Source organism: Apaloderma vittatum, unplaced genomic scaffold (assembly GCF_000703405.1).
Source record: "Apaloderma vittatum isolate BGI_N311 unplaced genomic scaffold, ASM70340v1 scaffold7436, whole genome shotgun sequence".
NCBI classification, from domain to species: domain Eukaryota; kingdom Metazoa; phylum Chordata; class Aves; order Trogoniformes; family Trogonidae; genus Apaloderma; species Apaloderma vittatum.
In genome coordinates this window covers 1-25,261 of record NW_009719921.1, presented here as the reverse complement: position 1 = coordinate 25,261, position 25,261 = coordinate 1, and the positions used below count along the sequence as shown (strand labels likewise).

The 25,261-nt window shown below is 42.4% G+C and overlaps 1 protein-coding gene across 1 annotated transcript in view; it reads left to right on the top strand.

Moving 5' to 3' along the window:
* The window catches only part of LOC104269930 (small subunit processome component 20 homolog), a gene marked incomplete at its 3' end in the record, with an annotated part of 37,363 nt that extends 12,750 nt beyond the window's left edge, over positions 1-24,613 (top strand). Inside the window, 22 exon segments of the mRNA XM_009870824.1 lie at positions 2,075-2,180; positions 3,396-3,546; positions 3,965-4,027; positions 4,349-4,507; positions 6,209-6,285; positions 7,133-7,212; positions 7,878-8,118; positions 8,737-8,940; positions 10,268-10,358; positions 11,656-11,741; positions 12,257-12,382; positions 12,924-13,090; positions 13,622-13,830; positions 16,758-16,901; positions 18,612-18,691; positions 19,672-19,898; positions 20,846-20,990; positions 21,437-21,524; positions 22,866-23,009; positions 23,618-23,668; positions 23,760-23,912; positions 24,458-24,613. Coding sequence (XP_009869126.1) covers positions 2,075-2,180; positions 3,396-3,546; positions 3,965-4,027; positions 4,349-4,507; positions 6,209-6,285; positions 7,133-7,212; positions 7,878-8,118; positions 8,737-8,940; positions 10,268-10,358; positions 11,656-11,741; positions 12,257-12,382; positions 12,924-13,090; positions 13,622-13,830; positions 16,758-16,901; positions 18,612-18,691; positions 19,672-19,898; positions 20,846-20,990; positions 21,437-21,524; positions 22,866-23,009; positions 23,618-23,668; positions 23,760-23,912; positions 24,458-24,613 — 2,948 coding nt within the window.
* Positions 24,614-25,261: the final 648 nt, after the last annotated feature.

Here is a 25,261-nt window from a genome sequence, read left to right as displayed (position 1 = left end):
CTTGGGAGGAAGCACCCACGAGGAAATGATTCTCCGTTTGCTGTTGCTAATAATAATGGGTAAGCAGATACTCTGCAAGGTGGAGGATAGAGGTAATTGGGAAGGGAAGCAGGAAAGTGAGAAAAAAGGATGGAAATCAGTCCAAAACAGATCCAAGCTGAAGCAGTTAAGTGAAGGAGAGACTCTTGACTCACCAGCTACAACTAGACTATTCTAAACCTGTAGTGCAGAGTTTGGGACTTTACCATCTCTGGCCTAAGTGCCAGCACCAATTTGAAAATGCTGTGTATTTCCTCCAGGCATGGGTAGTCACTGTTTGTCTTTCTGGCCAGGAAAAAAAAATGTTTTAACTGAGCTTGTATTGGGCAGGGCAGTTGCTACTCAGGTGAATTGCAAGTATTTAGCCTTCTGCCAAAGTATAAGCACATACTGGAATGCTCCAGGTTGAGTGTTCATTGTTGCTTCGTTTGAAACGGCTTGTCTAGAGTCTGGCCTTTTCCCTTATTAACATTCCTAAATGTATCTCACAATTGGCTGCTTTTTCATCTCTAGACGTCATCAAGCATTGTTCTTTTTTATTTAGCCCTTTCTTCTCTCCTATTTGCTATGATTGTTTTAGTGTCAATGTACTTATTCCGAAAAAGGAATACCTAAACTTTAGTTTCTCGTGGTTCATCTTTGCTGGCATTAGTAGCAGCTCTGCACCAGCTCTGTGTGTGTGCAAGAGGCACATTGCTATTTCTCCCTTCACCCACAAGAGAAAACAAATGCATCCTCAGTCCTCCCACTGTCCCACCCTACACTTCTTGACGTGATTTTCCTCACCATTCTCCCAAACTAGGGTTTGTGGACACTTTCTTCCTATCCTCCAGCATTAGTTCCATCTCCAGGATCTCTACAATTCTTTTACCTCCTACTAAGACTCCAGTCTCTTCTCACTGCCTGTGCAAGGCACACCCCCAGCCCTGTGCTCCCTGTTTGGCCTGCCTGACCTCTGAGGCAAGGTGCAAGTCCCAGAACTGGGTGTTTTTCTAGAGTTGCTGCTACCCTATTGATCCTATAGAAGTGTTCATAGTGAGGTGAGAGCTGCTGTCTTTGCCCAGCATGAGTGAGCAGAGTACAGTTTGGGAACCTTACACAGTAGGTGGAGAAAGCTTCATCCTGCAGTTCCTTGCTGTTTCTTCTCCTCTGCCTTTGAGGAGCTCCTTTTGACAGTGGTGAGCAGGATTTGGCACACAGATGGAGAATTAAGCAGCTTGGAATAGAGCGATGTTTCCAAAGGAATAAATGGGAAATGAATGCTCACTGCCCAGTTTACCTGGTTTAAGAACAGTGTTTCTTCTGCTTGGGAAGTGACAAAGGAGAGGGAATGATTTTTAATTCTTAATTTTTAATTCTTGGGGATTTTTAACAACCTGCGTGCTAACTTAGGAGTGCCGAGGAAAGGAATTGTTCTTCCGTTTTCTAACCTGGAAGGGCTTTGGCTATCCTGTGCTTCCGGGAAACCCTTAATCCCTAAAGCAGACTGAGATGTTTAGGAAGGAGATGCAATTACCTTCCATTCACTAACAAATATTCAGTCTTGAAGTACATGGGACAGCTTTGAAGATCTCACAGCAATGCACTGCCAAAGTGCTGAAGTCTATAGGCACCTATGTGGTAGCATCAGTATGTATTTTTGCTTCTGTTTTGCTGTGTTCATATCAATTTGGACAGCCTTTCTTCATTTCTGAGTGGCATTTTATAGCATAGAGCTGTCTGAGACTCCTGCAGCAGTGCTTAGCTCCTGATCTTTGCTCTCTGTGTATGCAGGTGTGATGGAAAGAGATGCAAACTGGGAGCTGCTCACAGCTTTCAGTGCTGGCTCACTGGAGCAGACACTTTGAGAGCCAGAGGAACATTTCCTTTATGGGTTATGGCAATGGTTAGAAAATAACACGTGCCAGTTCTGGGATTCATATTTTATCGTTTTTCTGTGACTCCAGCCATTTCAGGATGGGCAAGCACCATTCAAACACAAGTCATTAATTGCTGAGTAAACACACAACTTGTTCTTGTTCTCTTTCTGCTCCAGGAAGTCTGTTTGTGGCCTGCCAAGCTGTAAGTACTCTTCTTAGTTTGGCAGAGTCTTCTGAAATACTCCATTTGTTACCTGTGGAGCGTGTCAAGAGCTTGGTGATGTAAGTAAACTCTGCCTGTTCTGTAATCCTTCTTGATTCTCCTTGGTACAGCAAAGAGTTGACTTTGTTTTTACGTAGAGGATTGTTAAATGCTTCTTTGTGTGTTACCTGTTCTGTTAGGCCGGCATGCTACTTCAGTATTGTGGTTATGTAAGGTAGCAGTGTTGTAGACACTGTTTCTCTAGAGTACAGGTGAAAGTAGTATCTGTTCAGTGACATTTTCTCTGCAAACTGAAGCTTTCGTGGACAGCTGCAAGGTAATATGTCAGGTAAGATGGTTGTAGTTTTGTTGAGGAGCACTATGCTTAGTTAATGTGTTACATTATAATAATAAGACAGTAACAATGCCTTCTGGGTTGTGTCATCAAAAAGCCTGAGCTTCTGCAGTCTGTTGCTGGTGGTGGGATTCTACCATGTCCTTCTATACCCACGTGCGTGCATATTCCACAACAGGAGGGGGTTTTGTATGCTCCATTTTATTTATTGTAAATCTGTTCTATTTCACACACCTAACTGAGTGGCTGGAGGGATAGAGGGAGACTGTTGATCTCTCTTCAGCTAATCCTGCTAAACTTGTCATCTCCCATCACTGCTGGGCATCTCTAGGTCACTGGTGGCTTGAGCTGCAAAGCATCCTGTTCAGTTAGCAAGTCATGATGCCCGTGTCTGAAGCCTGGTGGAGGTGAAGCAGCTTACCTAGATCAAGACTCAGCAGCAAGCTGCAGTGTAGTGCTTTTCTGCCAGCTCTGGGCTGTGGGTGGGAAGCTCGTTTGGTTCGAGGGATGTTAGATAGATTAAGGAGGTTTCCCTGTGGGCAGGCAGAATTCCTCGTGTCTCATCTAAGTCCGGATTATTTCTTTTCTGTTGATCACTGGACACCTGGGCAATAGCACCAACTCTTGTCTGACCTATGTGTATTTGTTTTCTACAGCTCAGGTGAGAGGGGGTCCAGCCTCCTAGCACCAGCCTTAGAGGCCTAATTAGTACAAAGGAGGAATCTTGTGCCTCTTGGGCTGTCATAGGTAGTAATTAGGCTTTGAGGCTTCAAGCCAGCATGCTGGTGAAGTCTGACTTCACTAGCCTGCTGGTGCAGCAGAATCTGAAGTTGTGGAATTTTCTCTTAATGTTATTGTTGTAGTCACTACTGCCTTATTTTCAAATATCTGTGCTGTTCCAGTGCTCTCTGTGTGCTAATAAAATACTCTGTTGTTTTAGCACTTTTCCTTCAGACCCCTCTGTGTTGCTCTTGGCTGATCTCTATTACACAAGGCTGGCGCTGTGTGGCTGCCAGGAACCCCTTTCCCAAGGGAACCTGATGGACTTGTTTGAGAAGTTGCATCCTAATATTTCCACTGGTGTTTCCAAGGTAAGCGGTTTGTTGGATTTTTAGCATGTGCAAGATAATTTGTGTTTCAGCAATGGAATTTAAATAAACTGAGTTAAATGACAAAGATTGAAAGGATATGCATGCGACGGCGTAAAGCTGTTACTTCCATAGTATCTGTTTAGGACTGTGACCATTTCTAAGAGACTGCTGTGGGGCATGAGTTAACAAAGGTTAACTTGTAGCCCTGTGAGGTTTGCATCTTCCCTAGAGGAGAATCAGAGCAGGAACCTAATGTATTCATTTTGAATCACCTGCAAGACTTCAGGAGCTCTCTCAACTCTAGGAGGAGCCTAATGAAGTTGGCCTCCTGTGCAAAACATTAACCTCTGTGCATACATCTGTGTACCTAGTGTGCATTCTCCTGTGTGCCTCTGACATGTGTTTCCACTTTGGATAGGTCCGGCTGTTGACTATTCGTATTCTAAACCATTTTGAGAGTCCACCTTCCGCCCAGATTGAGGTAGGGCTAAAACTTTTCATGGGACGTTTCAAAGCCATTGGTGTTTGATGTTGCTCGCGAACTCTTTTCCACTTTGCAGAAACAAAGATGTGTCTGGTAGAGGTTGTCCTTGGCTTTTGTGCTTTCACATTCCAGTTTTATCTTTGTCCCTCTGCCTCCTCATGTTTTCAGATGTGTGATTTTTGATGCCTAAGTGGTGGAATCCAAAAGAAACCGCTTTTGTTACTCAGTCCAAAACAACTGGGACCATGTAGTTCGGTTGAAATATCTTTCAATGATGAAAGGATACGCTAACAAACCTCATGTCACTTGTTTGTTCAGGGTGATGGCCTAGGAGAACTCCAGCCAGTATTTTCCATATTGCTCCAAGCAGAACTTGTGCCAGCAACAGTGAATGATTACAGAGAGAAACTTCTCCACTTGAGGAAACTAAGATGTGATATAGTGCTGTCTGCAATACCAAGTGGATCTTTGCAGGAGGTAAGTATTATTGTCAAAAAGCGATTGTCGCATTCCTTTATTCCAAGAGAACGTTCTTATTCCATCACACTGATTGCAGAGTTTTTCATGAGAGTTCATCAAAAAATCAGTTAGCTCCTAGATTAGATTTTAGAAAACTTGTTAGTTGGGATCACAGCTCCCATTGTCCTTGGGACTATTTTGTTCTCTTGGATATTTACTAGAACAACAGCAGTATCTAGATAAATGGCCCACGACTAGATCAATTGGGTTTTGATATGGAAGGGAAGGCAGATGATTCCAGGGAGAAACAAGTCATGAGAAAACTTAAGATCGTGACCTTGCCATACCGTCAGCATGGTTGGTTGTTGGTAGGAGTCCCATTGGCCATTGGAGAGCATAGCTTCTGGATTTTGCATCAGGGTAAAAATCTTGTAATACCTATGTAATACCTATGACCGTTGAATCTCCTCTGCTGCTAAGCTAAAGGGAGTGGGAGAGAGAATCAGAAGGACAAAAGTGAGAAAACTCATGGGATGAGTTAAATGCAGTTTAATAGGTAAAGCAAAAGCTGTGCATGCAAGCAAAGCAAAACAAGGAGTTTGCTCTCCACTGCCCGTTAGCAGGCAGGTGTTCAGCCATCTACAGGAAAGCCAGGTCCCATCACGAATTATGGTGACTTGGTAAGAGAAATGGTGTAACTCTGAATGTCCTTCTCTTTCTCCTCTCTTTCATTTCTCCCCTTCCTTCCTTCCCCCAGCTTTATATAGTGAGCATGATGTCACATGGTGTGAGATATCCCTTGGATCAACTGTCCCAGCTGTGTCCCCCTCCCAGCTTCTTGTGAATCTCCAGGCCTGCTCTCTGGTGGGGTTGTGAGAGAAGCAGAAAAGGCCTTACCGTGTAAGCACTGCTCAGCAATAACAAAAACATCTCTCAATTATCAGTGCTGCACAAATCCAAAACACAGCCCTGTACTGCCTACTGTGGAGAAAATTAACTCTACCCCACCAAAAACCTCTCAGAGATCATAGAATGGCCTAGGTTGGAAGGGACCTTAGAGATCATTTAATCCAACCTCCTTGTCATGGACGGGGACGCCACCTCTCGACTACACCAGACAACACATGGGGACCGAGTGGGAATTGAACCCATGACCTCAGTGTTGTCACTGTTGGCAGCACTGTGCTCAACCCACTGAGCTACCCAGCCCCCATCACGGGTTTGGTTGGAGATTGTTTTTCTGGCTCTTCCTGTACCCTTATAATTTTTTTACCATGACTTGTAAGCTCCCATGAGGAAGGGTTGTGTGTCCCTCCTGCCTGTAGGTCAGCAAGGAGACAGTCCAGAGGACACACCTCTCGGCCTGGTGCAGTGAAGACTCCTCAGGGCAAACTTTCTTTCCAAAGTACCTAATGCTGCTGTGGCAGCCTTGCATTTTGAGGGAGAGGCAGGCAATTTGCATCATCTGCTATGCTGAACTGGTTTTTGCACGTTCGTAGGTGTGCTGCCTAGCTCTCAGTGCAGCTTACAGTAAGTGGGCTCTCAGTTTCCTCATGCAGCCAGAAGAGAAGGACTGTTGATGTATGTGACTTGTAGGACTTCTGAAAACTTCCTTGATCAAAGTTGCCTCTTAGAGAGGAAGAAAGGTTATAGGAGGTTGGTTGGTCTTTAACTATTGTGTTTTATATGTCAACAAGATGGTGTTGTATGTTATTCTAGGTGCCTCTTCGGTATTTACTGGGAATGCTTTATATTAACTTCAGCCCTCTCTGGGATCCTGTAATTGAACTTATAACGTGAGTATATGCGGTTTGGTGCTTCAGTCTGTGGTTCTCACAGAACATTCCTTCTGTTGTTCTGTGAACAGAATCTGAGGTAAAACTGTCTGATTTGGAGAGATCTGTGCATCAGAACCTTGTGTGAAATCTTCCAAAATGAATTTGATCTCTGAAAAGAATCACAGTCTGCATAGGCTCTTACTTTTTAACTTGTTTTGTGATTTTTGTTAAGGGGAGCTTAAATACAGTTAAATAGTGTCACAATTTTGAGTCAGAGGTAGCAGGATTTTATTAATGTTTCACAAATTTAGGAAGTCCCTCTCATTTTCTCCATCTCTGACTTTTCTGTCCTTACTGAAAAACTTCTACTGAAGAGTGGGGAAGATGTACCCTGGTGACAGCTGAGCTAAATACTGAAATCAGTGTCTGCTTTGAGCCTGACTTCATCTTCTTGTTTTTTCCCCCTCTGTTGTATGATTAAAAAGGATGGCATTTACCCATTCAAACTAGTGAATTAATAAAAAAAATTAAGCCAGCTCTTCAAAAGAGATGTCCATGCTAATTCTTCCTTTGGTTCTAGATGATATTGCTGTACAGAGATCAGTAGAAAGCTTGAGAGCATTTTTACTCAATTTGAGTTCATTTGAAATCATGAGATACAATGAGATTATTTTAATAACAATTGACATTTTGGATCCATGAGTAAAGGCAAAGAAGTGCTACAGCTGTATCGTGCAGATGTCCTGTTTTCAGACACTCACATTAAAGCACTGATCAAAGCCTCTGAGTTAGTTGTTCACTTGCCCGTTGGTGCATGTCTTTTTTTAATTTTCCTTTTAAATTCTTGCATCTGATGTTTTATTAGTTCTCATGCAAAAGAAATGGAGAATAAACAGTTCTGGAAGATCTTATATGAACATTTGGAGAGGGCTGCTACCTTTGCTGGTAAGTCATGGCTCCTGAATGTTGTTATAACAGTAACTCATCTAATTGTGAGTGACATGACTGTGTTTTTATGTGTGATGGGATAATTCAGAACCAGGGCTCTTGACTGCTAGCATCATATCCACGACAGGAATGGAAACTCTTGTCTCCTTATGTCCCGAGCACCAAGAAGTAGATAGAAAAGACACCTGCATACAGGGAGGAGTCACAAGTTGTGGGAAGCCATGCAGCGGTTTCATCCCTGCTTAAGGCAGGCTCTGCCCAGATTGACCAAGAGCAGTAACAAAACCAGAATGATGTGTCTGACCATCTTTCTGCTCCAGAAGTTCAGTGGAATTCCTGCTGACACTGTCTTTCCTGGGTGTGCTCTTGTGGTTTAACTGTAGGTGTATGGAAACTGTGATTTCATGACAGAGCTGTGAGTGTACAGCCATTTATGGATTTCTCTGTTAATCAGGATTGCTGAGCTTCATTGAGATGGGTTAGGGCTGTAAGGCATCCTAGAGTACTTTCTAAGCAATGTGGGTATTTCAGGTTAGTGTTTAATGCAGTTGTCTGAACAGGTACATGTCATCAAAAAGTATTCCTTTCATAATGGGGGACTGATCTTTTGCTGCTGCTGATGATGAAGTAACCTGAAGAGATTTTCTTCATCTGCTCTATAGAAATGGAGCTGCAAAATGAACTAGATGAACAGGAGGAAAGCATTGCTGAAACGGAAAGCAAGATGCCAGAAGGAGGGGTGGGGACTCTATTCCTGGAGCAACTGAGGACTAGAACAGACTGCAGTGAGCGCCTGGACCACACAAATTTCCGTTTTCTGCTGTGGAAAGCGCTGGAGAAGTTTCCAGACAGAGTGGAGCCTAGGTCGAGGGAACTTTCCCCACTTCTTTTGAGATTTATTAGGTAAGTAAGACTTCTTTTTCAGTTGAGAGGACACATTTTCAATGTGTTGCTCAGCTTTAAGCCTATGGCTGTCCCAGTGTAGACTTTATATCCTGAATGGTGAGATGTTTGTTACCAGTTAAGATAACCTTTTGATTGAAATGTGCATTCTATTAGAAATGTCACACGAGAGTCGGGCTGAAGTGAAACTGGTGATGAGTTTCTTCTGCTTGGTCTCTCATTTATTGACTTGCCACTGTCACAGCCTCATTACTGCATTAGGGAGTGATTTCAGTGGAAATAAAGTTATTTTCTTTTACAAAAAAAATACATTTTAATTTGGAATCACAGAAGACCAAAGTATTCCCAAGATGGGGAAAATACTGTTTTTGTTAGAGGCTGATTCACTTTCCTGGCCCTAGAGAGAGAGAGCAGTGGTGTGCTTGCATGTGTGCACAGGTCAGATAGTATATACTTGCTGAAATACACTTCTCTGAGAATTTTTAGCTGTATAGTGTCCCAAGATACAGTGCCATTAAAAATGAGAATGGTGGATTGTGGAGTTGTTAGTTTTTCTTGCCCTGAAAATTTGAAAAATGCAATATTTCTTAATTCCATCCTTTTATTTTTTAAACACAGAAATGAGTACTACCCAGCAGATTCATTAGTGGCTCCATCTCAGGATCTTAGAAAGAAAAGTAGTGATACAGCAGCAGCAAAAGAAATAGCTGATGAAGAGGTGAATGACGTAGCTATGGAGGAGGAGGAAGAGGAAGAAGAAAAGGAGGGAGGGGAGCCGATTACTGTAGGACTACCAAAAAAGAAAAGAAGAGCTGCTGCTAAGTAAGTATTTTCAGTTTTCCCTTGCTAGTGCTTTCACAGAAAGGCAGATTCAGCGTCTTATGTTGAGATAAAAATTATATTTTGATATGTATTCCTTTTTCTTCTTTTGCATGCACTTCATAATTTTTCTGTGAATTAGAAGCACTTAGAGTTAGAAACTCCACCTGCACAGTACCTGCCCAGGCTTTATCTCGTTACCTGCTGACAGTCTGTGGTTTGTCTTACTTTAAGCAAAAAATAAGTGGTATTCTGAAGCTTTCAGAGGCCATAGTACCTGCATTTGCCTGATCTCTGTGTGTATCTGTTGGTCTTTTAAAACCATGGGCATTGCCAAACACTTTGAAAAATTAGACTGTTCATTTAGGTATTTTAATATTGGGATTCTGCCACTGCCTACCTGTTATAAATCTTGGTTCAGGTCTTCCTAGTGACAAAGATTTTTATTTGGTAGTGGTTCAGACTGAAGCTACACACTGTTGTAATGTCATTGGTTGCAGTGCTGAATATGTGGAGAAACTGGCTTTATGAATTCTCCACAGTTTCTCTAATCAGAGCGTTTTTAACCCTGGCAACTTCTGTCAAATGTGCATTAGTAATACATCACAAAGATCTGTATTTTGCTACTTTTTCTGCAAAGACATGGAGGAGGGTAGCCCAGCTAAGTGTCTAAGGAGTGTCCAGTGCAAACTACCCGGAGGAGCAGCTGGATGAGGACAGCCTCTGCCAGCCCCACAGTGCATGTGGTAGAGGAAGTATCACACCTTCCTTATGCTGGTCACCTCTCTTCCCACTCACAAAGCAGAGACGAAGCAGATGTGAGGCGACACAGCTATTTCTAGAGGAACCGACTCCCACCTGTGCTTGCAGCCCAGCCTAAGTCCAGCACAGTCTGTGGCTCAGTGCAGCCCTTCATATTGATAGAAGGGAAATGGGCACTAGTTAAGGATAAATTAAAAAAATCAAGAGGTGAATTCACCTTTTTGGTGTTCCAGGCTGGGCTGGCAAAGAGAAGTAAGCTGCAATCTTGACTGTTTGTATTCCTTTCTCATCAAAAGCTGAGCGCATCTGGTACTACTGAGGAAATGGCCTTCTCTGTGCAGTGAACTGATGTCTGGAAGTTGCTGCTGAGGAGAGGGAACAGGATACCTCTTGCCGTGTCTCTGAAATGAAAGTCTGGAGACTGGGATCCTCTTGTGTTGTTTTGGGTTTTGGTGTGTTTTTTTCTTCTTTCTTGTTAATCACTTTTACTAAAAGTTCCCCATTTGTTTATGATAGTGCAGGATTGTCCCTTCTGGTCATTTTAAAAAATAATTGTTTTGTTTTACAGACAACTGATAGCCCACTTGCAAGTTTTCTCTAAATTCTCAAATCCTCGTGCATTGTATCTGGAGCAGAAGCTGAACGCATTGTATACCCAGGTGATGCTATTTGCTGGCTTTTAGAATTCCTGCTAATAAGTGAACTCATTCTTTTTTGAATGCAGTGTCTGCGACTGCAGAAACCTGACATTTTCTGTACTCAGCCATCATAGCTGAAAAAGAAACTGTACTTGAGAGGGCTTCCTAGCAGGCTTCACTTGAAGTGAGCCCCTTTAGCAAAGACCTATTTGAGATACCTGGATTAGTTTGCCAGGAGTGGCTTATGCAAACAAATCTGGCAGTAGACAAGTAGTTGTCTTCAGCAGGCTGGAGGACTGGCTGTAGAGGGAGTCTGTTCCACTTGCGTGGCAGGATCTGGAAGAGGATTTTTTAATCCAAAGCTTGGGGGAGACCTGATGAGATTTATCCCTGTCCTGCAGTGTTATCATAGAATCATAGAAACATTCAGGTTGGAAAAGACCCTTGGGATCATCAAGTCCAACCCATAACCCTACTCTGCATGTCTACAAAGAGCATGGTCAGTGTGAACAACAGGTCATTTTGCATTAAAAAAAACCCAACCAACAGATTTTCTTCAAGTATATTCAGTTTGGTAAGATTCCTTTATGATGGAATTCAGGGATTTTCCTGAAGGAATTGTCAAAAAATATAACTCTGAAGAGGGTTTCTAAGTCTTTATCTTACACTATTGAAAGGGACATTTTATTAGTTTTGCTGAGTTTTGATGGTTCCTGATCTGTAGGTTTATTCAGATTGTTGGGATTTGCTCAGGTTGTTCCCAGTTTGTGTTCTCTGAGGTTGCCATCAGTGGGTTGTAGAATAGTATTATATGGTACAAACCTGTTAGTTCCCTGGGTTTCACCTGATGTGGGAGTTGGAAGGTTCATTCATTAGTCCTCAAATTTTGAGAATCTCCAAGGAACATCCTCTCTGTTTCATTCAGCCTCAGAGTTTTACACATGTCTTAGGATGGTTTGGGTAGTTTGCTTTTTCCTCCAGTCTTCCCATATCCACAGCTGTAACTGGTTTTGGAAGTTGAAAACTCAAGTTGAGAGTAGTCCAAAAGACAACTGGAAAACCAAATATTGTAACTGTCCTATCTAGATGTAAGGGGGGGAAGTATATATGAACTATGAGCAATCATGTCTGCTTTTTCTGAGTGACAGTTGTATATTCACATCTCAGCTTTATACTGGCAACACTTACCTTCTGTTTCCATTTTGGTAAATTAGTCCAAAATCTGCTCGAACTTGGAGCCTTGGGATTGTTTCTTTATTTCCAATAAGCACTTTTGTCTTCTAGATAGGGACTAATTTTCTTTTTTTGTCATTTGCAGTTACTGTCCCATCAAGACCAGAATGTACAGAGAATAGCTCTTGACTGTATAATGACGTACAAACATCCTCATCTGCTGCCATACAGGTAAAAGCTTTTATGTTATTTAGCATTGGTAAATAAGCCTGCTGTCGTATCAGCAGCCTGCTTGAGGTTGACTTGCCTCAAAGAGAAAGCCTTTCCTGTATTGGTTAAAGACAGATGTATAAATTTAAATTGTAGCCAGCTGTATATTTCCTATCTAAACCTAGAAATAAGGTCTTGAGATTGCTTAGTGTCTTTTTTTTAAAGGGAAATGACAACACTTTTATTCTGGCCCAGAATAGTGTGCGTTGCATCCATTTCAAAGAGGTCTTTTGTACTGATGAGAAAGCGACAGCATAGAACTGTAGTTTGTAGTTGAATAATCTCTTCAGACTGTGTCCAGGAGTTTATTTTCTGACTAATAAGCTTGGACTTGCTAACTTTTTTAGTATTTTGGTTAAAAGAATAGCAACATAATACTTTAATATTTTATATACAGCATTAGACAGGTAGATGTAGATGCATGTGTGTCTATTTGTAACCCCTAGCTGCCCTCAAATATTATTTATTACTTTCAGGGAGAACTTGCAAAGACTACTGGAAGACAAGAGTTTTAAAGAAGAAATAGTCCATTTCAGTATTTCTGAGGAGACTGCAGTAGTAAAAATGGAGCATCGATCAGACCTCATCCCTGTTCTTATGAGGTGTGTCATGAAATGTGGGTTTAAAAATTTTATGCTGAAGTGGGGATGTAATGCTGCTGCTTCTCATTTTAAACAGTTGAGATAAACCTGTGGTTAATGGTGTAGTTTGATGACTTTGTCGCATTCTCAATGGCTTCTTTATTAACACTTTTATGCAATGTGTTATGCCAATGGTGCTTTCTTTAAAAACAGCATTTTGGTAAATAATGTTTCTGCCAAAGTTTACAGAGGGCTGTGAGAACATTTCAGTTTGCTGTGTATTGCCACTTACTAAGATACAGTTATGCAAGTTATCGTGCATATAACTAGGTTTATACCTGAAATCTCCAGCAAAGCTTCCGTTATAGTAGCAGAAGCTGATCTTGCACTGGGATGTTTTTGAGCGATGTGTAGTAATTCAGTGGAGACCCTGAAGGGAGGACTTCCACTCAGATTGTTCTCACTAGAGAATATTTTTAAACGGAGTTTCTCCTGCAGAATAAAAGGCTGGGAAACAGATGGTTTGCTGAAAGCTAATGCAAGCTCTTTTTGGCTCTTGAAGGATTCTCTATGGCAGAATGAGAAACAAAACAGGGAGCAAAACACAAGGCAAATCTTCAGCGAGCACTCGCATGTCGATTGTTCTGCGATTTCTTGCTGGCTCACTGCCGGAAGAAATACGGATGTTCTTGGATCTGCTCTTTGAAGCTGTGAAGCAATTCAGTAACGGTAGGTATGGGCAGTAGAAACTGGGGGTATGGTACTTCCTGACCTGTGGAGATGTGGGAGGATAAATATGCTCAGTATTATTGTTAATGTGTTTCAGTTTGTCTCTGACAATGCCTTGAAGGCTGGTAGGATGAAAGTAAAGTTAAGGACTGAGATTCCCCCTGAGCTTTTACCTGAGCAAAGCACAATTGCTGTGTTTTACAGGCCCAAGGTCAGAAAAACTGAATGACTTGCCACAGCTGTACAAGGAAGCTGTAGCAGGCTGGGAATGAGCAATCACTGGCATTGTAGGCTGGCCTGCATGTGATGGCAATAAGCAGAGGGTGTGAAGTGCTCTGACACTGTAGCAGTAGGAGATGTCCAAGTGTCACGGTGAGATGGAGACCCAGAGCTGTCCTTATTTAAAAAGCTGAATATGAGGATCTGTAATTTAGAGTCAGATTATACTTGTTTTCACTGAAAATTATTTTTGGTAGTGGGTGTCTTTATGGTGCATTTCTAGATAAGTTGCTTTCCCTTTGCCTGTCACAGGGCCTTGCCAGGCTGCAGTGCTTCGAAGTATGTCAGAGTTGGATTTAGCTAAAGTCCTGCCTCTTGGGCGTCAGCATAGCCTCTTCAACGGTCTTGAAGTTGTGTTGAAAAACATGGGACATTTGATCCATCAGTACCTGCCTGAAATCCTACAGATTCTGCTCTGCATGACGGCTGTGGTATCCTGCATCCTCCAGCAAAGAGAGAAGGTACAGTATACGCACATGATATAAAACCTGTAATTAAATTCCTTTCCCTGCTACTCCCCTTAGCTTGCGCATGTACGTATGCCTTCTCTGGTTCAGGGAAAGATAAGCTTAATGCCAGCATGGAGTGAACCTTAGCAATCAGATTTCTGTCTAAATAGAGGCAAATGATATTTGTCTGAAAGTTCTGCAAGGCCCAGGCAGTGCAGGTGGGGATTTTGTTTGAGTTACAGAAGGTTGGAGGTGATCTCTGTGCATTGCTGCCTGCTTGCTCTGTGTAGAGATGGGAGCTTAATGAGTTGTCAAAAGGACGTAACAAGATCTTAACAGCTGGAAGTTGAAATTAGCCTTAAAGATGTAGTTTCTCAGCTGCAAGGATAAAATATTTGAGCAAGGGAAGGAAAGGATTTAAACTTCGTTGTCTGAGAACTTCAGAGTAAAACTTGTCTTTGAGGTGTTTTGTTGCAGTACTAGATTCCAGGGGAGCTCAGCATTGTGGAAGATCGCAGTGGTTATCTGCAGGGATTATCTCCTGTCATGGGACACAGGGAGAACACAAATACCACCCATGCTCTCAGCAGGCTGGAAGCATATTCTACTCCGTATCAGGAGGAGTCATGCTCATCCACAGTGTCACAGTTTGGATCTCAGCCAGATACCCACAGAACACTGAGAATGGTTTGGTTTTTTTCCCTTGCTCTGCAGTGGGTGTATGTGCAGAAAGGATCAGGTGAGGAAAACATTCTGTTAGGGATTGGCTGCATCTAAAGATGGGACGTAGGGGCTTATTGTTGCTGTGTGCCCCGGAGAGCAGCACAGAGATCCCTGAGCTCTAGCCCAGCCGGGTTGGGAGCTCTGTTGCTGGCTGTTCATAAACTAGGGCATTGAGCCAGGCTTTTCTGTCTTTCTGAAACCACTGCCTTTGCCAGGCTTCAATCTAAGTAGCAAAAGGAAACCTTGAGTCTGGTCTGGTGCAGAGCCTGATCATATATTAAGTGTGAAACAAGCAAACTGCATAGTCATCATCATCGTCACTGTGGTGCTGAAAGGAATTATGAGAAGATAGAGTAGCTGGTGTTCAGTAATGAATGTCTTGTCACCATGCGGATGTGTTCTTGCCAAGACCCATCTGTGAGCATTTAAAGGTTAGAACTTGACTTGAAAATAATCCATCAAAGAAAGCAAGCCCTTGCAGCCAGGTGGCAACCAAGGTCCTGTAGATTTCTGCAGGCTGCACAGAACCTTGAAACTGTCTTCATTTGTGAAGAGAACAAGCAAACTTTAGGACAGCAGCGTCCCACAGTCTGACGAGCAATAGATTGCATGCACCTACATGTTTTAGGCTGGGAAAGGAGTTTTAAATACTTCATTCATTGCTGGGATAGCCACGTTTCTAGGGTTAATACGGTGATCCTGTCATCGTTGCCTGTATGGAGTGGCAGTCATTTGTCTGAACTTAATTTAGCACTAAATTAGCCCCTGCAATGTTAAAAGCTAAGGAAGAGTGTGAGAAATCTGTTTATGTTGGCTAATGATTAGACGCTTTCTTGGAATTTGAGAGTAATTTATTGCAGCCTGATACTGCCTGAAGAATTAAACATCAACTTTTGACTGTTTTAAGTCACGTTATTAATTTACAGTTTCCTACTAATCGTATTCAGTATTGAGTTTCTTTGATTTCTCAAAGACTTGATTTCAGAGGACTGCTCTTTCAGCAATTAAACAGTGGGAGATCCCAAATTATTTGACTTGGGGGTCATTGTTAGCAGTAGCAGCATGGTTTCTGCTTTTTTGACTCTTCATGCAGCTCATTTGCTGCTTGGTAGCTGATTGTCCACTTTTAATTCATGTTCAGCACAGCCGGGGACATCCTGGGCAAGAGCACACTTGGTTCCTTTGCCACCATCTCTTCTTTGTCTTTTTACCTGTGGTTTTGGATGCAAAGGGAGTGTAGAAGTGTATTGCATGATAGAGGGCAGTGTCTTCAGAAGTCCATAGGTATATCAAATAAAATCGTGTTATCTTTCAGTGAGGCTTTGACACCAAAGTTGCTTTGCAAAGTAGGAGATAGAAGTGTTTGTTCTGTGTGGTGGATCATGTACTGAAGACTCTGAGGAACCCCAGGCATAGCTCCAGTTTGGGAGAGCAGCCTTTGTTTGCTCTGACCTGGCTCTGGTGTTTCTGAGACTGGAGTTCAGTACCTCTGCACTGTGGAGCTACCTCATGTGTTTCTGCTGTGAGTTGCGTTGCACAGTGAGGAAACAATTTATGTTCCTCATGTCAAGACTCTTCTCAGGGAGAAGTGCATGAAGAACTTCATGATTAGCTGTGTAGCTGATTTCCTTACTGAAGTGTTTTCCCCAAGAAAGGCTGTGGTAGATAACCATGAAATCGGTACATGAAGCATACTCCTGTAACTATATGATGTGCTTCCCCTTTGCACCGCTGGAGGATGTCATTCACATTATTGTCTTTTCTGTTCCTCCCAGGCCCTTCTCCTTGTCTGTTGATATCTTCCCACTGGATCTTGGTGTGCAAAAGTACAGCTTTGCTTTTGAGGGCTGATTTGGGTCTTTTCCTGTGCAAAAGAGAATTATTTAAGTGTCAGGGCTGGAAATGTAATACTGGTGTAGCTTTCTGTGTTTTGTCCAAAAAGGGAAGATGCTTCTTCAAACTTGTCAGCATGGATTTTCGTGAGCTGAAGGAGTCCTGTGTAACTAATTCAATGCAGGAGGAGGCACCTTGTAGAAAAATTCAGGTCAACTGTGAGAGGTAGATTGCTACTGTGAGCAAGTTAGAGGAGAAAACAGAAGAATATTGTGATAGTTCCAGCAAAGATTGTATCTGTGGTCAATGAATTGCTGTATTTAATTTCAGAGCAAGTACTTAGTACTTGTTCTGTGAAGGTCTTACTGGTTTGTTTTTTACAGGTCCAACCTAGGTTGATTAATCCACTGAAGAATTTGAGACGTCTTGGGCTCAAGCTTGTGGTGGAGTTTTTTTCTGATTATGAGACCTACAGCTTTAGTGTGGAAGAGATTGATGCTGTTTTCCATGCAGTGGTATGGCCTCAGGTAAGTATTTCTTGTTCTTTCAAACAGTTTATGTGTAACTTTTGCCATGCGGACCACCCAGCTGCACTGAAGTCCATCGTGCCACCTGTGTCCCTCACGAGCTTGGTTGTGGCCTCAGAAAGATTCTGTCATTTTGATGTGTCCGTGTAAGGCCAGTTTCTTGGCTAATGCCTAATTAGTCTTGGGATAATTCAGTCACGATCTAAAGTAGAAATTAATTCATCTGAATCGAATGGATGCTATTTCTTTTGTTCTTCTAACCACAGAAGCAGACTTATCCTCTGGATGTAGCTCTGTATTTCACTGGGCTGTGCAACAGCGAGTTGTATCTTCCTGGTTTGTCCATGGAGTGTTTTCAAGGTCAGGATGCTGCATAGGGCAAAGCAGTGAACATTTGCTGCAGTCCCAGAGCAGTTCAAGCGTGCGGCTCAGGCTTTAAGTCAGCAAAGCATTTATTGTGTGGAGCACTGTGCTTAAAATGCAGATTAAATCTGAACTGGATGTAAAATTGTTAGATAGTTAGAAACCCTGTTGTCCTTATAGGTATGAGGAAAAGAGAGCTGGTTTTCGAGCTTGGATGGTAGTACGATCCTGAAGCTCCCTCTAGAGGGAATCCCTACCAGTGAACTCCATGGAGGTTGTGTTTTGGCAGAAGAATCGTAGGACTTCGGTGCCTCCTCTTTCTAAGGCTGCGGCACTGAGGTGTATAAAAACTTTTGGAGAGGGCAAATTGTTTTAAGCTTTGAGACTTGTTACTCTTCATACGATAGGAGTTTGCTGCAAAGGCTCAATATTGTGTGCCTGCACAACAGCCTTCCTGCAAGATTGGATTAATGATTTACTCTTCATTGTACATCTTTCAGAAAAGCTGTTTTATGCAGAGGAATAACATTACTAGCCTTTGGGGACAGAAGAGCAAGCTTTCTAAGATCCCAGCTATGACAGTCAGACTTGCCTTCTCTTCTGTTATGCTCAGGTCTTGAGCCTGGACCGAGTTAGTCCAAAACCCATATGCACCATCCTGACTGTTGCCCCTGAGTGCACTGGAGTCTCCCCTGCTTGAGTGTTCACTAATGGTGCCCTGCTCACATTTCAGCTGTGGTCAGAGTGGAAACCCAGCTGTGTGGCTTGTGTGCAGCTTGTTGGGTTGCATGGTGGCAAAGAGAAGGGAGCCAGACCTATGCACTGGGTCTCTTTTTCCTGTGTCCTGTCACATGAAGGAGCTACTGTGTAGGGCTTAGGCTGGCCAGCTCTCAGGTGGGATTGTTTTGAACACAGAACCATTAGGAGATCCCATCCCTGGGGTGTGGTGCAGTGCTTGAGCCTCTCCCTGAGCAGAGAGGGTGCTTATATAGCAGTGAGACCATGGAAACATAGAGCAGATGCTGCAGCCAAGGCATAGGACGAGTGACACTTCGTTATTTCTCTTGAGATCTCACAGGTAGGTTTGGGAGAGATTACTGGGTCTCTGCAGCAAATTTGAGGCTTCCTGAGGAGCCAGTTTCCAAGGGAGAGCAAAAATGGTAGCTAGAATAGTGTATAAATAGGAGTAAGATAATCTAAGGGTGATTCCTTACATATTGAGGAAGCTGGAAAAATGATGAAATTACTGTCTAAAAAGGGTAAGCTATTGGTTGTAGAGAAGTTTTTGTTAGAGATGAGGTTTTTAAGTGGCTTTACCTACCTATGTTGTATTGTTATCTCTTTTAGGTCTGCAGATTGGCTTCAGAGAGTCAATATTCTCCAACTTTTCTGCTCAAACTCATTCACACCTGGAGTAAGAATCCCAGGTAAGTGTTCTCCTCACAAAGAAGCATAAGTGCTTCTCCTGAGTGCACAAAATTCAAGGCTAAAAGAGCACACTCACAGGTTATGAATAATTGTGTCAGACCTTATATTTTCTTTCTCCATTGGACTGTTACTCTTTTGGTAGCAGCCCAGATGCAGTTTAGACAAAGCACACTCACAGGTTATGAATAATTGTGTCAGACCTTATATTTTCTTTCTCCATTGGACTGTTACTCTTGGTAGCAGCCCAGATGCAATTTAGACAATGACTCTCTTTTTAGTGGACTTTTTCCTGTATATTAAAAACTAAGCACATAGTAACCCAAATCCAGCTGATAGGTGAGCTCATGGACTGATTTCTTAGGATATGTCTCTGACTTGATCAATGGCTTTTTAGTCTTGGGAAGTGGGAAGTCAGTTTTACAATATATCATTTAACTAATGTTTCCGATTCACTGTTTCTTGCTGGTTTATGAAAGTATATGGACAGGTTCAGCACAGCATCTGTGACTCAGATCCTGATACTGGAAGTCTTAAGAACTTTTTTCTTTGATGCAGACACTGTAAGAAATTACAGCTCACCTTTCTTGTGTGATTTTTGCCGTTTCCGCAGACTTGCTGCTTTTCCTTTGTTAAAGTGTCCAGTATCTGTTTTAAGACATATCGTTTGTAGACATGAATAACTTGCACACAAACTTCTGTAAAAATTGTATTGAATAATTAGGTTAGGAGCAGACTTACAGGAGGCTTGGACAAACATCTCTGAAGAAAGAGTTAGGTTTAGGTGATGCTGTCGTAAAGCAAGAAGAGGGATTTGATGACCTCTTAACCTCCATTGATGGCCTCTTAACCTCCATTCCTTCTATTTTTCATGATACTGTTGTTCTGTGATTATTTTTTTACACTTTTCTCTTGTTTGAAGTAGAAGACAGAAGTTCTGAAAATGTCATTCAGCCAAACATTTTTGTAATCTTCCTTTCAGGTATTTCACCTTGCTAGCCAAGCAGCAGCCGGATCACCCAGAGTGTGATATATTGTCAAATGTGTTTGCTGTGCTGTCAGCCAAGAATCTATCTGAGGCCACAGCCAGTCTTGTGATGGACATAGCTGATAGCCTTCTCAACACCCCAGATTTTGAGCCCACGGAGCAGGCTTCCAGTCTGAGCGTGACTGACTGTGTTGTTGTGGTCACTGGAGCCGAGACAGAAGGTATGCCTGCGTAAGAGTCGTGAGAGACCTGTTGGGTGCTTTGGATGGAAGCATTAGATTGTGATGAGGTTGTCTTTGTGCTGGCTGAGAATACTGAGGAAGAAGACCTCTCAGTGGAGATGAAAATATCAATGTCCAAATTTGTCTTGGCGTGTTCAAGACCTGTAAAGTCCTGCTGGTGTAATGGCTGGTGAAATCCACATTTGAGTGTCAAAGTCCTGAGTGTGGAGAAATTCCTTTTGAAGAAGGAAAATCTGTGTGGTCGACCTGTTTTGCCTGTGCAGTTTGGCTGAAGTTGGTAACTTAAAGAACAGCAATGCTGACTTGACTCTGAACCTAACATCAAGTTTTATGTAAAGGCCCTCTCCCCATACGTGCGTGATCATTTATCACTTTGATGTGTAGTCTGTGCTCCCTGACAAGAAAGATCTGGCATTGATTCCTTTTGCCTCTGAGCAGTGGTAGTCAGGGAGGACAGTGTGCTGTGTTTGATGCTGTGGAGCCATCTTTCACCTGTAACACTGGAAGGTAGTGGAGAGGAGAGCACTTACTGCTGAGGCCTTGTTACAACAGCTTTGATTTACATCTACAAATGCTCCAGCCACTTTAGGAGTTAGTTACTTCCTCTGATGAACGCCTTTAGTATCTTTTGATAAGCCCACACTTACCAGAGCTGTTACTGGAGTCTGTGAGGAGAGCTTTTTTTCTCGTGTGTCCTTTCTTTGGTCCCAGCTCAGATGTGTTAGTTCTGGTCTTAGTGTATGCTGGTACATGCTCCCAGCAGCCAGCTGCCCTGCACATTCATAGCTCCTATTGATTTTTTTTTTTCCCCCCCACTGATGAAGCCTCTTCTGTCTGCGTTTCCCCCTTTGTTTATGTAGAGGTGGATCTCTGTTCTGTTGCTTGAGCACAAAATTGAGTGTTGCTAACTATTGTATCTCTTACAGAGCCCCTCAGCCTAGGTTGCCGCTTGGTTCTGCCTCATGTTCCTGCCATACTTCAGTACTTCAGCAAAACAATGTTAAGTGTGGAGAAGGTGAAAAAGAAGAAGTACAGAGCTCAAGTCAGCAAAGAGCTGAGTATACTTTCCAAGTAAGTGCTTCTTCAGAGCTCCAAACAGTTCAGAAGTTGGGAAGAGGGAGGAGGAAAGAGACTGTTCGTAATAGGTTCCAAATTAAGAAATGTTATATCTCAAACTATTTAAATTTGGAACCGCTTGAAAATTCCTGGATCTGTCATTGACTTTGCAAGTTACTGGGGACTGAGGCAAAAAGTTTTCAGAAATTGATTCTGGCTGTTACTGTTGCTGGTACTCAAAGCCAGTGCCTCTTGGGGGTAGGAAAAGGTACAGAAGTGGCTGCAGTCATGTGGAACTGAGTACTTGGGCTGACAGTATAGTTTTGGTGGGGCCACTCTATTAGCCTCGATGGACTGATAAAACCCTGTGATACAGCAGCAATGCTGACTGAGTTCTTCTTTGCTCTATACTGGTGATTGGATTGATATAAAATAGCAAATTACTTTGTCTCATTGTACAGGGTCAGCAAATTTATACAAGAAAAGAGTCAGAATTCAGTGCTTGTGAGCCTTCTCCTCCCTTTCCTTTATCAAAGTAACATGGAGCAGGTAGGTAGATACTAATTTCTACACCCCTCCCCCCTTAAACAAGTTTTTCTTTTAATAAAGTGTATTTGTTTAAGATACAGCTAAAAGTCTTACTGATTACATAATGATTAGCCTGAAATTAAATCTTCGTTTGTAGTCTGCTCAGAAAGCTGTGAAATTGCTTGTTGATGCGTACGAGTCACTGGATACTTCACAGGGATGCCAGTGCCCAGGCTCACTCTCTTCCCTCTTTTCACGGGCAAGCTCTGCAGAGGTTTATGTGCAGTCTTTACCTCCTTTGCCACTATAGTCAGGCCGCCAAATTCCCTGCAGTGTTTGAAATAAATGCTCTTCTTCAGTGTGGATATTATGCACCTTAAATATAAAGCTGCAGCATCTGGACAGCCATAGGAACACACACGGCTGAGTATGTAGTACATGCTTTTAATGGGCAGTGCTACATTCGTCTGTTGCAGAATGAGAGGCAAACATATACAGTACTTTTAACATGCTTCAGTATCTCCTGCTTCCATTCTTTTCTCCTTCCACTCTTAAGGAATTTGTCCGAGGGTACAGAAGTGAATCTCAGAACTGAAACTTCCCTAAAATCTTAAATTCCTCATACCTTCAAAGCAGACAGGCTGCAGCTGAAGGAAGCAGAGCTCTGCTTGGGTTAGACTTTTGGAAACTTAAATAAATCAAGCACTGAGGATATTGGTAGACTATTTTTTTCTGTGTTTCCCTTGCTGCCAGACATTGTTTTCAGAAGTAAGTGTCATCAGCAATGAATGAATCTATTGATTATTTAACTTGATTGCCCCAATCCTTTCATCAAGGCTTGGGTTTTGTTTTTTTTAAAACACAAGCAGTTGCTCAATGAGAAGATTTTAGGTGTAATCTGTAGCTTCTGCTTTGCAAGTGGTCATTTACTTGTTTGCAGATGATTCTTGTTTTTTAAATCTGTGAATCGTTAGGGGACCATACATGGTTTCCATTTGGGGGCATCATACAAGTGTGTGGTGCTGTTAACATTCGTTTCACAGGTTAAAGAAAGACTGTATTTTAAAGATCTATTGGTTCTCCTGACCTTTGAGTCATTCGAGGAAAGACACAAAAAAGAAGCCTTCATTGTGATAGCACTCTTCTCTAACTCTGTACTAGTGTCTAAGTGAAATGTTTCAAATGCTTCTGATGACTGCATTGAGTGTGTCCTCCTAAATCTTTGTTCTCATTCAGTATCTGTGATATGAATAAAATACAGCAAAGTGGCTAAGTTCACTCTGTGTCTTGAAATATTTCCCACGGAAATGAAATAATTTCCTGAGTTTTTAGTATTTACTGACAGTTATCTGTCTCTTTCAGGCTACAGAGATTGACATTCTGGAAACCGTGCAGAACTTGCTGAGGCATTGCTCAAACCCTACAAGCTTTCTCAGACCACTGGCAAAGCTTTTTTCTGTCATCCACAACAAGCTGTCTCGACATAAGTTGTGCTTGGTATTTCAGGTATTGCATTTTTACATGTCTTTCTGTGCTTTTTTAACTTCTTCTAGGAGATCAAGAACAAAGTAACTATCAGTATTTATCTTTGTTGTACATGAGCTTAAAAACCTTTTTAATCTACATCATCTGTTAATTGAAAGTAACAGAATTGTATGTGATAGAAATTAGTGAACTGCACAGAGATTCGTAAAAGTTGACTTAGAGCCTGGTTGATGTGAGCGTCACCAGGGTTCTTCTGTGTAAGAGAAGCCAAATAAAGCACACTTCCATCTGTATCCAATCCTGTATGATTTTGGCGTCCTGAAGATGATTTTTATTTGTGTTCTTCTCTCACAGATTTTTAACAGCCAGGCTGTTTTGTACTTCAAGTGACTTACATAGCTTTTTTTTTTTACCTTTGTTAGCGGGAAATGCTAGTATAGACATTTAGAAACTTAGGAACTTAAACCAGACATCTTCTGTCTTATGGACAGAAGATTGAGCTTCTCAGAGGAGAAAGATTGATGCCATTGCTTGCTTTATTTTTTGTCTCAAGTAGTAATGTCTTGAGTTCTCCAAATTTTTAACAACTGTAACAGTTAAACTAATTTTCTTTTATGTTTCTTTTTTAGACTTTATCTGATTTGGACAATGAATTGAAGTATATTACTGATGTTGTTAAGGTACACACAGTTTCTCTGCTCACTTTTTTCCCCAACATTATATTGTCGTGTTCCTGGCCTTCTTTGTGAACGTCTTGTTGCTCTCTCCTAGCTGAATGCCTTTGATAAACGACATCTTGAGGATATCGACTTTGATGTACGGCTGTCAGCATTCCAGTCAATCACAGCCCACATCAAGGAAATGCAAGCACTGGATATCGACTTCCTCATCCCCGTTATGCACAACTGCTTCTATACCATCCAGGTTGGCTGAATGTGCCTTCTCTTGCTCTGTGCACCACGTGTCCTTGATGAATCTGATTCCCCCGTTATTTCCATTGGCTGTTTTAACACTGCAAAACATTCGGAGAGCTTATTTGAGTCTTTTTACAAACACTTGTTTTTGAGTTTTGTCCCCTTGCCTTTTCATCTGTGTGTCCAGAAGATCGAATACAGTGCAGCAAGAAGGCTCACCCAAGCACAGTGCATCTTTCTGTCAGTGAGGTCTGGAACTTATCTCTCAGTTTGTACCGTATAAAAGGCAAATTACAGTCTTCAAAGGCTGCTTTTCTTTTTGTTGCATGCATCATGTTCTGGTTGTGTGGGCCCGCTGGTAAATCTAGAAGTATTTTTCCTGATTGGAAGGGTGGACCTTAATTCAGGACTAGAGCTTCTACAGAAAAGGTCTCAAGAGTTACTGGATCTTTAGGCCTTGTTGTGTTGTGTCCAGTGGTACTGTTCATTCCAGTCTTTTGGGGAGAAAAGCTGTCATACCCAGACTCATGTGGTTCCATTTCTTCATCCACTCAGCTAGGGGATATGGCTCTTAGTGACAACGCAAGCCTTTGCTTGAGCAGTTTGATCCAGCGACTGGCAGAAATCGAACACACAGAAGATGACTACAAGTTGCTAATCCAGCACACTCTCCTGGAGTCTGTGAGAAAGGGGCTGAAGAGTAAGACTGAGGTAAGGCAGTGCTGTCTCATTACACATCTGCAGTCATCTTCAGGATACCAGGGTATACGAGACATTTTAGGAAGATAGACTGAGAGAGTTGGGACTTTTCAGTCTGGAAAAACAGAAGGCTCCGAGGAGACCTTATTGTGGCCTTCCAGTATCTCAAGGGGACGTACAAGAAAGCTGGAGAGGGGCTTTTTAGAATGTTGGGTAGTGATAGGACTAGGGGGAATGGATTAAAGCTAGAGATGGATCAGCTCAGATGGGAAGAAGTTCTGCACCATGAGGATGGTGAGACACTGGCACAGGTTGCCCAGAGAGGTGGTGGAAGCCCCATCCCTGGAAGATTTTAAGGCCAGGCTGGATGGGTCTCTGAGCAGCCTGATCTAGTGGGGGATGTCAGATTGCTCAGATTGCTGAGGGAGCTAGCAGAAGTCATTGCTAGGCCACTCTCCATCATCTTTGATAAGTCATGGGGAACAGGAGAGGTGCCTGAAGACTGGAGGAAAGCAAATGTCACTCCAGTCTATAAGAAGGGCAGGAAGGATGACACGGGTAACTACAGACCGGTCAGCCTCACCTCCATCCCTAGAAAGATGGTGGAATATCTTATCCTTGGCATTGTATCTAAGCATATCAAGGATAAGAAGGTTATTA